Raw genomic sequence first — 13,029 nt, 5'->3', positions numbered from 1 at the left:
ATAACCTGGTGTTGTGTGATTTTTAACTTTGTACATTTACTGATGCCTTGCAAGGATGAAGGCTGTATTTTAATATAATAATCTAGGAATAAAATATTCCCAAATTCAGAATTCCATAGCATTGCACCAGCGCTGAATGCAATCATTGAAAGAAGTGGCACGAGGATAGAGATGCTTTTAACATTAGTGGAATGTCTTAGCAGGTTCCAGCACTCATTGGAAATAACGTATTTCATTAAGGACTGGAACAAAGCTTCTTTGTCTTTGCAAGCTCTTTTTTTTATAACATTACCATGGTACTGCACAGGAAATGTACCATCTGTACCTATTCCAATGTAGCCTTGATAGTCAAGTAATGTGAGATACTTGCTGCAGGGAAATGTCCCTATCTAGTATTTCAAACTCCTCTCCCCCGTGACTCAGCTACATCCTGTACTACAGCTGAGAATGTTTAAGACAGTTCACTGGAGCAAAATCAAACTAATTTGGATACTGAGCCACACAAAATGAAATTAGGGCCGCTGACTGTTCAAAAACATATGTTTTCAGAGTGTCTTAAAAGAGGGATCTTAGATGTTAAGGGAGAAAATTATAAAATTTCAGTGCTTAGGAGTTTACCAGCTCTAAGCATGCTGGGGCAATCAAAATTGGGGATAAACAACAGGCCAAAATTAAACAGCATACAGAGCACAAGATGCATATTCATTCACTGGATCAACTCATTTCACCTGGGACTATACTTGGGAGTGGGACCATTGAACTTGACTGTATGAAAGACAGACTGGCACACACACAATCATCCAGGATTCCTACTTCTGATTGCTTTTAGGTGGTTGTTTACATTTACCTTCAGGGTGATGGTAATGAGATATAGCTTTTTGGACTTGACACCTGCATATTCCCAAGTTAGATGTCAGAAGAAAGGCCAAGAACTCATGACAATTTTTTTAAAATGAAGATTTTGTGTATAAGGTCCTGCGAAACCAACTTGTGTATTGCTTTATAATCCCATAAAACATTGAAGTAGAACTTCAATTCTTGACATCAGTTCAGGTTTGCCCCACCAGTTTAAAAGTGTACACAGGTTCACCATAAGAGAAATTGACTGCACTAACAGAATAAATTCCCCGGCCAATAATACCAATTATTTGTCGTGTCAAAATTAACTCTTTGTCTTGCTGAATAAAGGAATTGTGATTTCCAGTCAACATTGAGTTACTTCTCAAAGCTGGATTGGTGAAAATCATACGAAGGATGACATGACCTGAGGAAATAAAGTCTAATCTATACTTTGTAATCCTTACATCACAACTTCTGGCAACTAATAGCAATGATACTTCTGAGCTCCTATTACTCAAGTGGATAAGAATTAACTTTGATATGTGACACAAGTGTCCTGATTGGCTGGTTGCCCCATCCTGGGAAAATATTGTCCACTACAAAAGCAGCTTGTTTCAGGTACCAGCACTCAAAGTCCAGCGCATTTTTATCCTGCTCAGCTCTCAACTTAATCTCACATTCGTCTGTGCACTAATACAGGATCCAAAGTGTCCTACCTTTCTGTCCCCCGAGCAAAAGTTAATATCTTCAGAGGTTGGGTAGGGAGAAGAAGCAATGGCACAAAAATCTGACTGTTATACAATGACTTGCACTTTACAAAAGGATTAAGTTGAGCAACTTAGGCCCAATGGACTTGGCCAAGGGATATGTAATGAGACACTGCTTCTGTCATCTCCCAGGATAGTTTTGCCAACTTGTAGCAGGTGGCTTGTCTTTAATTTCAGGCACAGAGGTCTCATTTGCTTTTTAAATTAAGCAAACTGTTCACATTAGAGTGATATTAAGGAAATGTACAGACAGAAATAGGCCATCCATACCATTCTGCCTGTGCTGATCCTCACATTTGTTCATAATTAAGTTCGTTATCCAACTCGGTTTTAAAATTATTTCTGAAATCATTGTCAATCACCTTTATAATTCGGGTTCCAGTTCCCAAGAAACAGTGAAAATATATTTCCTTTGTTTCCCTATAAAACATTGACAATGATTTTTAATCCATTTTATTCACTCACCGGAGAGAATAAATTTATAAATATGCAGATGAATTAGGAGCTGAGGTACGCCATTCAGTCCCTCAAGCATGTTCCAATCAATAAGATGGTGGCTCATCTGTTTTTTATTTTTTACTTCTAAATTTTTGTCTACCTTCCCTTGTCTACCTCCACTGTAAAAATGTTCAATGATCCCGATCTCTGATGCCTTTTGAGAGACAGTTCCAAAGTGCCACTAGCCTCCATAAGAAGAAGTTCCTTCCTGTCCTAAAAAGGTGATTCATAATTTATTAGGACCCTTAAATCAGAAGTCTCTAGCTCTGGACTCACCTGCAAGAAGAAAACATTCTTTTCACACCCTTTCAGGATCTGGTCCAATTCATCAAAGCCTCTCTGATGTTGCAAACACCAGTAGGTCAACTCATCACTTTCTGTCATCCAAGAACACTTTGACATTACTGAAATCCCACCATGACCTGCTTCCACCCATCTCATATTTTTGTGATGGGGATTCATAACCTGCTCCTCCCTGTTGGCAATTTCTGCCCAACTGCACTTGCCTTAAAGATTCCAGGCATGACAGGAGTGTCCAATGAGGAGAGTTTGAGGAGACAGGGCCTGTATGGTCTAGAGTTTAGAAGACTGAGCGGTAATCTTATTGAAACAGACAATACTCTTACAATGCATCAACCCCATTGAGCCAAGCAGGATTTTTACCTTGGAAAAAGATTCTAGAACTGGGGACACAGTCTCAGCAAAATCACCAGTGGAATCTTCAACAGACCCTTCCAAACCTGCAGCCTGTACTATTTAGGATAGAGTAGCAGATGCACCTGAGTACCACCACCTGGAAGTTCAGCTCCAAGTCATATACCATCCCAACTTGGAACTAAATCACCATTCCTACATATTTGTTGTCAAAATCCTGGAAGTCCCTTTTTACAGCACTGTGGGTGTACTGAAACTGCCAGGACTACATCTAGTTGAAGGGAGAACCTCACCACCACATGAAAGCAATTAGAGATGGGCAATAAATTTTTGTCTATAAAGTGATGCCTATAACCCAAGAAAAGAAAATGGTCGGCCATTTAGGATTGAGATGAATAGAAATTTTTTCATTTAGAGGCGATTAAATCTTCAGAATTCTCTGCCCCAAAGTGACTGGAGAACCTAATTCTCTCATTACATTCAAGACAGACATCAAGGGATATCAGGGAGAAATGAAGGAAAGTGACATTGAGGTGGAAATTCAGCCACCATCTAGCTCGGTGGTGGAACAGGGTCAATGGGCAAGTGGCCTACTCCTCCTTTCTTTAATGTTTTCATGGTTTCCATTTCCCTACTCCGTTAATTGAGACATTTAATGCGATTTTTGGAGAAAAATAAAGTGGTCGCATAGATGTAGACTATTTCCTCTGGTGGGGGATTTCCAATACAGGAGGACATCATGTTATATTTGGAATTTGGTTGTTTTGAGTGATGTAGGAAACCCATCTTCTCACAAAAGGTAGTGAAATTCTGGGACTCCCTCCTTAAATAGCTATTCAGGTTAGTTAGATTGAAAATGTCATAACAGATTGGTAGGTTTTTGTAAGACAAGTGCACCATGGGATCTGGAACTGAGGCCATAGATTGAGTTAGGATACAGATCAGTTCTGACCCAGCTGAATGGCAAAAGAACGTACAGTGACAATATGGACTTTTTTCCCGATACACAATCAGTAGTATCTCAACTTCTAGTCACCACTCCTTGTTCTCCCCAACTTCAAAATCCCATAAAGTCCAGATATGTAACTTTGTGCTTGACCATTTCCTTTCACAGCACTTGTTCATTTTCTCACCAAGAATTTCTTTGCTACATTTGTGGTTGGCTATGTTAGTTGTTCATGGTGATTTTTGTTAAAAATGATCCTGATCACAAAATGCAACTACCTCTGCACGCCCTCAAAATGTGCTCACGTTTTAGGCCAGTATTGCAGCAGTGATCAGGTTGCGAACTAACAAAACTAGCAAGCTCCAGATTTCAAAATTTCCATGGACTTGCCAGGAATTGAAGGGTAAAATCGGGACCTTCTTTCATTAAACCTGTAAACAGTCAAGGTGGTCCCTCTCGAGAGTGAAAACAGTATCTACAGAAAGATTAGATTTAATTTGCAAAGTGAACTGCAATCCAATTAAGGGCTTAAGACACTGATGTGGGCCCTTTGTCATACTTCAAACGCAGCAGTATTGGTTACAATAAGCTTAACCTCTTATTCACCCAAGATTACCATCAGGAACAAAGTGCAAATTTCAGCTAAAATCAATGGAATGATCTACACTCAAAGTGTCACAACCTTTAAAAAGTACTTGGATGAGCATTTGAAATATAACATTCAGGCCAAGGTCCTAATGCTGAAAATTGGGCTAAGCATAGCTGTGACATTAACCTATGTAACTATAGTATTGTAACTCGAAGAGACGTCTTTGGTTTTTGGATAGAGTCAAACTCCAATGTTTGTTTCCTTGACATGCTACTTTACAGAAATGAATTGTGTTTGTGAATATGTACATATACAAAGTTTTTTAAAGAATATTTTTGAAATAAAAAAAAACCCAGATGAACCAAAAGGCCTTTTCTAAACTGTATGATTTCAAGAAGCTTACTGCACTTGATTTATTAAATGTAAGTGATGGATTAGTTAAAATGCTCCAGATTTAAACATCATCTGGTGTAATCCTGAGCCAAAATACCAGCTACAGTCTGTGAATGTACTAAGTCAACCCAATTCAACAATGGTTAACATGCCACTACTTAGCTTCGATGATTCTCAATTTACTAAGAAATCAAAAGTCAGGCAGGGTTCTCCCCCGTATGTAGGAAATTTGCAGGAATGTGTACATATGCAGACATCAGACAATGCCAGAATAGCCTTGGCCTTGCTTTTATGAAGGGCTTCTGCCCGAAACAACTTTCCTGCTCCTTGGATGCTGCCTGACCAGCTGTGCTTTTTCAGTACCATACTCTTTGACCTTGCTTTTAAATTGCACACTCCTGAACTTTTCAACCCATCCTCTCCCCTCCCCATCTCTTCCAGCCTCACAAGGTTCTGTGATATCTGCACTCAACTAATTCTGGCCTCTTGTATATTCCAGATTTTAAAATCACTCCATTATAGGTGGCTGTAACTTCAGTTGCCTGGTCCTCAAGCTCCAGAATTCCCTTCTTTTGCTTCTCCATCTCTTTACCTTCCTTCTTTAAGGCTGTCCTTAAGAATTTAACCAAGCTTTTAGCATGTGACCTAATACTGCCTTAAGATTACCTAAGTTTTTTCTGAATATTCATTCAAAGGATGTGAGTCAGAATTTATTGCCCAGAGGGCAATTAATAGTCAAAAGAGCCACATGAACACCTGACCAGGTTACGATGGCAAATTTCCATTCATAAAAAGGACAATAGCAAACCAGACAGGTCTTTATGACAAATGCCAGTGGTGCCCCTTAAACCATATCTTTCTTCAGAATTTACTGAATTCAAATTTCACTCTCTGTTATGATGGGAAACTCATGGCCCCAAAATATTGACATGGTGTTATGGATTACTAATGCCATTTTTTCTAACCACATCACCCCCTTCCCTTACTTTATACGGTTATGTTTTATAGTGTTGCTTTTGTTTTATAATTGTCCTGTGAAGCACTTGTGATGTCTTTTTACATCAACAGCACTGTATAAGTTGCCAATATGACTAGATAATGATCCCACACTCACTGTCCTGGATTCCAAATAAAACGAAGTGTGACAATCTAAATGTAGTGTCAGAGGCCAGAAAGTGCTTACAGAGCCAACAAGAATGCAGTCCACCAGAAGGAGAAGGAACAACGTTAGCCAAAGGAAAAACATTGTCAAAGAGCAAAAGCAATACATTCACTTTATAGGTGGGATCTCATCGTGTCCCTGAACATTATCAGTAACTGTTTATAATCCAGCTGCAATGTAGAATCTCAAGGCAAACCGGCTCACAGCTTCTTCTCTACTGCACCAATATCTTCAGCAGACAGCTGGAATACTTTAGTTACAGATATCAGCATCACAGTCGGAAACCACAGTTCCTGATAAGAGTAGACGGTACTGAGATTGCTCGAAACAGAGATCTTCTTGCATTCCTGCAGCTTTCTGTATCTTTAGGAATCATTTCAAAATACTTCACATAGACCGAACTACTTTGATGTACGATGTAGAAAAAGGCAGCTGCTATTTTTGCACCTCACAACCATGCAGACAGTATTGAAATGAACGTTCTCTCTGTTTCTGCTACGTGGTGACAGCTTATAGCTGGGCCATCAGGAAAGCTCAGCAATCATCATATTATCAGCAAGCAGGACAGTCGGCTCTGACTGTAGTATCACAGGGCATAGGTTTAAAATGATTGGTAGGATTAGGGGGAGAACAAGAAAAGCGTTTTCATACAGAAGTGGCAGGGGTCTGGAACTCGCTGCCTTCAGGAGTCAGGAACGCGTAACTCTTAAAAAGGTCCAGCATATACACTTGAATTCCCACAACTTCCGGGGATACATTCCAAATGCTGGAAAACGGGATTAAGTTTTCCTCTGGCGCATACAGTGGGCAGAGTGGCCTTTCTCTCTCTGTAGATTTGTCTAAATACCTGAGGAGGAAAATGTGAATGGATATGGGGAGGGAGCAATCTAGTAAATTGCACATTAGCGGGAGTCAGCAAAGATCAAATGGGCTCCTGTGCTGTAATGATTCTATTCTCTGGAACGTCAGTCTATTATTGACTCAACCACTAAACAATATTCGGACCGCGAAGAGCTCTCTACAAACAGATGCTTTCTTTAAACAAAAGACGTATTACAGAAAATTAACTGATCCCCTGGAACTCACTAATCTTCCTAATTGAAAGATAATAAATTAACTTACAGAAAGTCAATCTCTACTCAGCTACATTAGAGATGAACTAAGATCCCCAAGGATTGGGCGTCAAAATGAAACCAATTTCAGGGAGTTCTGAAAGTATTTTTATTTTGATGTAGCCACAGTATTTCGGTGAGTGTCTGCTTTTCTCCTCTCCTGAAGATATTGACTCACTGGAGTAGGTTTTCAGTTTGTGACAACCTTTCCACTACCACAACCTGGTTTCTCACTCTTCACACGGGAGTCGAAAATCTGATTGTCAGCACGCTATTCAACCATGCCTGGCACTGCAGTCGAGCCCATTCTGGTCCTCAACGATTCATAAGCATAAACATGTAAAATTAAATCAGGCGAAGGCTATTCAGCCCCTCTAGCTTGCTCGACCACTGGCATGTCCGGTTGTGGTCTCAACTTTACCGTCCTGTTTATCCCTATCAAAAATCTAACTCTACCTTGAATAAATTCAATAATATTGCTTCTACTGCTTTATGGGGAAGAAAATTTCACAGACAAACGAGGGGGTTAGAAGATCTCATCTTCATTTTAAATGGGAGACCTCTTTTTAAACTGTATCCCCCTTGGTTCTGGTCTCTCCCACGAGGGGGGTAACATCTTTTCATCATCCAACCTGTCAAGTCCCCTCAGGGTCTTGTGTGTAGAAGATACACTCAGTACCCAGTGGAGTTCACAGCATAATGATAATGAGCAAAATTCCAGTAACTATTTCGCCTCCTAACCAACCGGTCAGAGACATGTAAATCGTCAGTCAAGCAATATGATAACGAGCCCTCTGCGGAACGGCACTCTTTCCCCCCACTCCCCATTTGTATATTTCTCAAACACGCCTATTTGGACGCTTCCATGGCCGTTTTGCAAAAATGGAAATGTTTAATCACAATATATATGTCTTTTTTTCGGTTACCGTAATCCTTGCTCTTCCTAAACAGCAATAACTTCACTTTCCCCCCAGTGACCATGACCATGTCGATATTAAATTATATGGACGAGACTGGCATTATCAAAAGACAGTACCAGACGGCAGCTGTATCCGGGGTAAGAAACTTCGAACGATTTAAAAATAAACAAAGAAGAACACCGTGTTAAACTGCTGCACATTCCCTCCCCAGCCTCCTAAATAAACCCACAAATCTATTCGAATAACATTGCTTGCTGCAGCCGTAAGATTAAAGAATAAATCACTGGAAACACCGCATCTGAAATCTCCATTTGCCCATCTGAGAGGAAAGCGGTGCCAGTCAGCAAGGTAACTGACATGGATTAGTTCCACCCCAGTCAGCCCTCCAAAACAAAATTCCTTTCGATTCGCGTTGAATTAAAATAAAGTGAAGAGGTTTTAAATACTCTTGTTTTGTATTAAAGCTAGTACTTACTGCTGTCGCTGAGTATTTAGTCAGGAGTGCCATCGAAGCGTATCTTTGTAACAGCGAATGGATACAATTGAGTGGGGAATTGAAACTGCACGTTGGGCCGGGCCCCGTCTGTCAACAAAGGCTGGGCGGGGCAATCATGCGTTAATTGATAGTGAAACCGACCAATCCTCGAAGCCAGAACGTGATTGACAGTCGGAGCATTACCCAATGGCAGCTGGAGAAGGCGAGCATTTGACAAGAAGTAAAGCCAAGGATTGGAGGTGCCCGTGTTGGTCTGGGGTCTACAAATTTAAAACATCACTCAACACCAGGTTGATGATGGAGCAGCACTCCGAAAGCTAGTGCTTCCAAATAAACCTGTTGGACCATAACCTGGTGTTGTGCGATGTTTAACTGAATCCAGGAAGTGGGCGTACAAGCAATGGGGAGGCCAATCAGCCCCTCCAAGGCTGTTTGGCTGCTCAAGTCACGCATAACTGATCCTTGCTTTCCATTTAACCCATGTACCTCAATAACTTTACCAAATAAAACAAAATCATTTCACCTTTGAGCATTCCATTTGATCTTTATCATTCACATCCTAGAGGGTGGAGGTGTTGTAGATTTTAATTAACTTTGCATGAAAAGGCTGATGGGCTGTCTGGCCTACTCTGTTTCACTTCTTGTAGAAATATAAGAAATAAGAGTAGGCCACTTAACTGCTTAAGTCCACTACCCCATTCAATACATTCATTGTTGATCAGCTTCAACAACGTTTTCCTGCACAATATTCACTGACATCATTCTTCTCCAAAAATCCACCTATCTTGCCTTAAACATACTCAATGGCTGATCCTCCACAACTCTTGTGGCAACTCATTTCAAAGATTCATTTCTAAGTAAAGAATTTCTCCTCCTCTCAGTCAGAAATTACATGTCCCTTATTCTGAGACTGTGACCCCTAATTCTAGACCCCACAGTCAGGGGAAATATAACGCAATTACCTTGTCAAGCCAGTTGTATATGTATGTGATAAAAGGACTAATTCAGAGAGATGCCATAAGCACACCCATTACAACAATACCAAGTGGTCTTATGGGAAGAACAGCTTAAGATCTCGGAGCAATTAAGCGATAAAATTAGCATCCAGGTACTCCTCATAACAATGTAACTGGTGTGCTCTAATTAATGTGCTCTAATCTCATTCTTGTTCAATGCAAGAGCCTCTTCTAGTTGAAAATGTTTCTCCTCAACCAAATTTGACCAAGCATGTCCTTATTCATAAAAGAAGGTGGTGATGAAGAAGCTACCATATGGTGAGGTGCAGACTCACCTTCAATGCAAGTACAATGTGGTGAGCAGTGGTGCAGATTTAACTTTGTGTACAACAGAATCCTGAATGAAGATCAATTCTCACCCTTCCAAACTCGAGAGAATAAATTAAATCAATTTAATCTTTCCTCACAGCACAATCTCTCCATCCCAAGAATTAATTTATTCCTGAATGGCCATGTTCTTATTTTAAGATGATATCCATTTGTTCCCTGGATTCTGCCACCAGGGAATATATCTTCTCTCTCATTAATATTTTTGCCATTGTCAGTCTCTTGAAGTGAGTCTGATGTCTGCTGGGCATTATGATTTGTGTGTGCTCAGATGACTTGGCACGTCCAACCTGGAACCACAGATTCTAGGGAGGTTGCCATGAATAAGGGGTTTCTCAAGTCAGAGTAAATATGAAGTGTATTTAGTGTTGCATGTGTTTAACAGACCAATAGATTTGATTGTAAATGCAAAGCTTAGTGCAAATATCAGTTCTCATCTTTTCCCCACTGGAACCATTCCCTGTCCAGAAGTCAAGCCCCCAATCGGGAGGAATCCACCACCAAATCATCTGTGGCACTTTTTCTCTATTATTCACCATCAATAAATTGCCTGTTTCCAATATCAAATTACAGGCAACGTCCAATATAGAAAATGAAGAATTCAACTCTTTTTCTTTCTTTTAGATCCAGAAGGTTCCCTGGGGTCAGGAAGTCCAGAACTAGAAGGCATAGGTTTAGGACGAGAGGGGAAAGATACAAAAGAGACCTAAGGGGCAACGTTTTCACACAGAGGGTGGTACATGTATGGAATGAGCTGCCAGAGGAAGCGGTGGAGGCGGGTACAATTACAACATTTAAAAGGCACCTAGATTGGTATATGAATAGGAAGGGTTTTGAGGGATATGGGTTGGGTGCTGGCAGGTGGGACAGATTGGGTTGGGATCTCTAGTCGGCATGGACAAGTTGGACTGAAGGGTCTGTTTCCGTGCTGTACATCCCTACCCATGTACAACTCAACTTTTTCTTTCCCATCACTTGTGTATTTTCCTATGTGTTAACCCACCACCAATGAGTCATTCATGTTTTCCAATTGATTAATTTACATGCAGAGCTTGTTTAGGGCATCAAAGGGGAGAGAGGGAGGAAGCTAAATCAAAATGAAGTTGGAAGGGGAGAGTTCAACGCTTCAATAAAAAGTCCAATGAGCATCATCTGCTCTCAATCAACTTTGGAACTAAGTTGTGGAGGTGTTGGTGTTGGACTGGAGTGGATAAAGTTAGAGGTCCCACAACACCAGGTTATAGACTCACAGGTTTATGTGAAATCACAAGCTTTTCAGTGTAGCCCCTTAATCAGGTAACTTGAAAAAGGGGCTATGCTCTGAAAGCTTGTGATTTCAAATAAACTTGTTGGGCTATAACCTGGTGTTGTGTGACCTTTAACTTTGGAGCTGTTCTTGTTGCTCCTTAAAATGGCCTTATTTTCAAAGACTGACATCATGCAGAAATTGCAGCAACCAATTTGCACACAGTAAACTCATACAAACAGCAATATGTCAACAGCCACATAAACATTTTTGATTGAGGAATAAATATTGGTGAGACACCAAGGACAACACACTGTTTTTTTTCCAAAACAGTGACATGGGGTGTCTTACATTCATGTGTACTAGGAGCTGAGGCCGACACAGTGCAGCACCCCCTCAATACTGCACTGAAACGTCAGTCTGGGTTTCTCATTTTAAACATGTTCCATTTAGTGCACAAGAGATAGATATTTAGATTTTAAAGGCATCAAGGAAAATGGGGAGAAAGCAGGAATATGGTAAGTGAATGAAGGATCAGCCATGCTCAAATTGTTCCCCATCGCCGACTTTTTTCTTTTCTGTGTTCCTGTTGGGATTATGGTTTGTTTGGAAAAATGTGATATATTTCCTGTTTGTGACTATTGGGTATATATTCTGGAATTCCCTAACTCATTGCTTTGCAGGAGCATCTTTACCATATAGACTGCGATGGTTCACTAAGATGGTTCACTAAGACAGTTCATGAACACATTCTCATGGGCAATTTAGGATTGGCCATAAATGGCAAGTGTGTTGAGAAATCCCATAATCAAAGAGAAATGGTTAACACTTCAGGTTTATGAGTTTTCATCACTGATGTGAAACATTAGCCCTATTTCTCTCTCCATCTTACTGCCTAACCCACTGAGTATTTTTGACATTTTCAATTCAGATTTCCAATGTCTGAAATACTTTACATCAGTTTAGATAAAAGACTTTTGCTGTCAGCTGTGAGTTCAGGGGTACCAATCACTTTTACCTCTGAGTCAGAAGACTGTTTGCTTGAAGATGTGTTCCAGAGACTTGAGCACAAATGTTTAGGCTGACATGCTGGTGCAAAAGGGATTAGGCAAAAGGGAAGACTGCAGATGCTGGAAATCAGAGTATAGATTAGAGTGGTGCTGGAAAAGCACAGCAGGTCAGGCAGCTTCTGAGGAGCAGGAAAATTGACATTTCGGGCAAATGCCCTTCATCAGGAATGAAGGGAGGGAGCCTCAGGGCTGGAGAAATATATAGGAGAGGGGTGGGGCTGGGGAGAAGGTTGCAAAGAGTACAATAGGTGGATGGGGGTGGGGATGAAGGTAATAGGTCAGAGAGGAGGGTGGAGTGGATAGGTGGGAAGGAAGATAGGCAGGTAGGACAGGTCATGAGGATGGTGCTGAGCTGGAAGGTTGGAACTGGGGTAAGGTGGGGGGAGGGGAAATGAGGAAACTGGTGAAGTCCACATTGATGCCCTGGGGTTGAAGTGTTCCTAGGTGGAAGATGAGGCGTTCTTCCTCCAGGGTGGTGAGGGAGTGGCAGTGGAGGAAGCCCAGGACCTGCATGTCCTCGGCAGAGTGGAAGGGGGAGTTAAAATGCTGGGCCATGAGGTGGTGGGGTTGATTGTTGCGGGTGTCCCGGAGATGTTCCCTAAAGCGCTCTGCGAGAAGGCATCCAGTCTCCCCAATGTAGAGGAGACCGTATCGGGAGCAATGGATACAATAAATGACATTGTTGGATGTGCAAGTGAAACTTTGATGGATTTGGAAGACTCCTTTTGGATGGAGGTGAGGGAGGAGGTGTGGGCGCAGGTTTTGCAATTCCTGCGGTGGCAGGGGAAGGTGCCAGGAAGGGATGGTGGGTTGTTGGGGGTCGTGGACCTGACCAGGTAGTCATGGAGGGAACGGTCTTTGCAGAAAGTGGAAAGGGATGGAGAGGGAAATGTGATCCTGGTGATGGGGTCCGTTTGGAGATGGCGGAAATGTCGGCAGATGATGCGGTTTATGCGAAGGTTGGTGGAGTGGAAGTTGAGGACCATGGGGGTT

General features: G+C 41.4%; 1 protein-coding gene across 1 annotated transcript in view; it reads right to left on the bottom strand.

The window, feature by feature from the left end:
• The window catches only part of LOC122540915 (kelch-like protein 25), a 29,950-nt gene extending 21,511 nt beyond the window's left edge, over positions 1–8,439 (bottom strand). Inside the window, exon 1 of the mRNA XM_043677204.2 lies at positions 8,357–8,439. Coding sequence (XP_043533139.1) covers positions 8,357–8,389 — 33 coding nt within the window. The 5' untranslated portion in view covers positions 8,390–8,439. The remainder of the gene's footprint in view (positions 1–8,356) is intronic.
• Positions 8,440–13,029: the final 4,590 nt, after the last annotated feature.

Source organism: Chiloscyllium plagiosum, unplaced genomic scaffold, assembly GCF_037043375.1.
Source record: "Chiloscyllium plagiosum isolate Xiang-an unplaced genomic scaffold, Cpla_swu_hap1 HiC_scaffold_39, whole genome shotgun sequence".
Classification (NCBI taxonomy): Eukaryota; Metazoa; Chordata; class Chondrichthyes; order Orectolobiformes; family Hemiscylliidae; genus Chiloscyllium; species Chiloscyllium plagiosum.
Note: the sequence above shows the minus strand (reverse complement) of the source record. Positions and strands in the feature narration are given on the sequence as shown.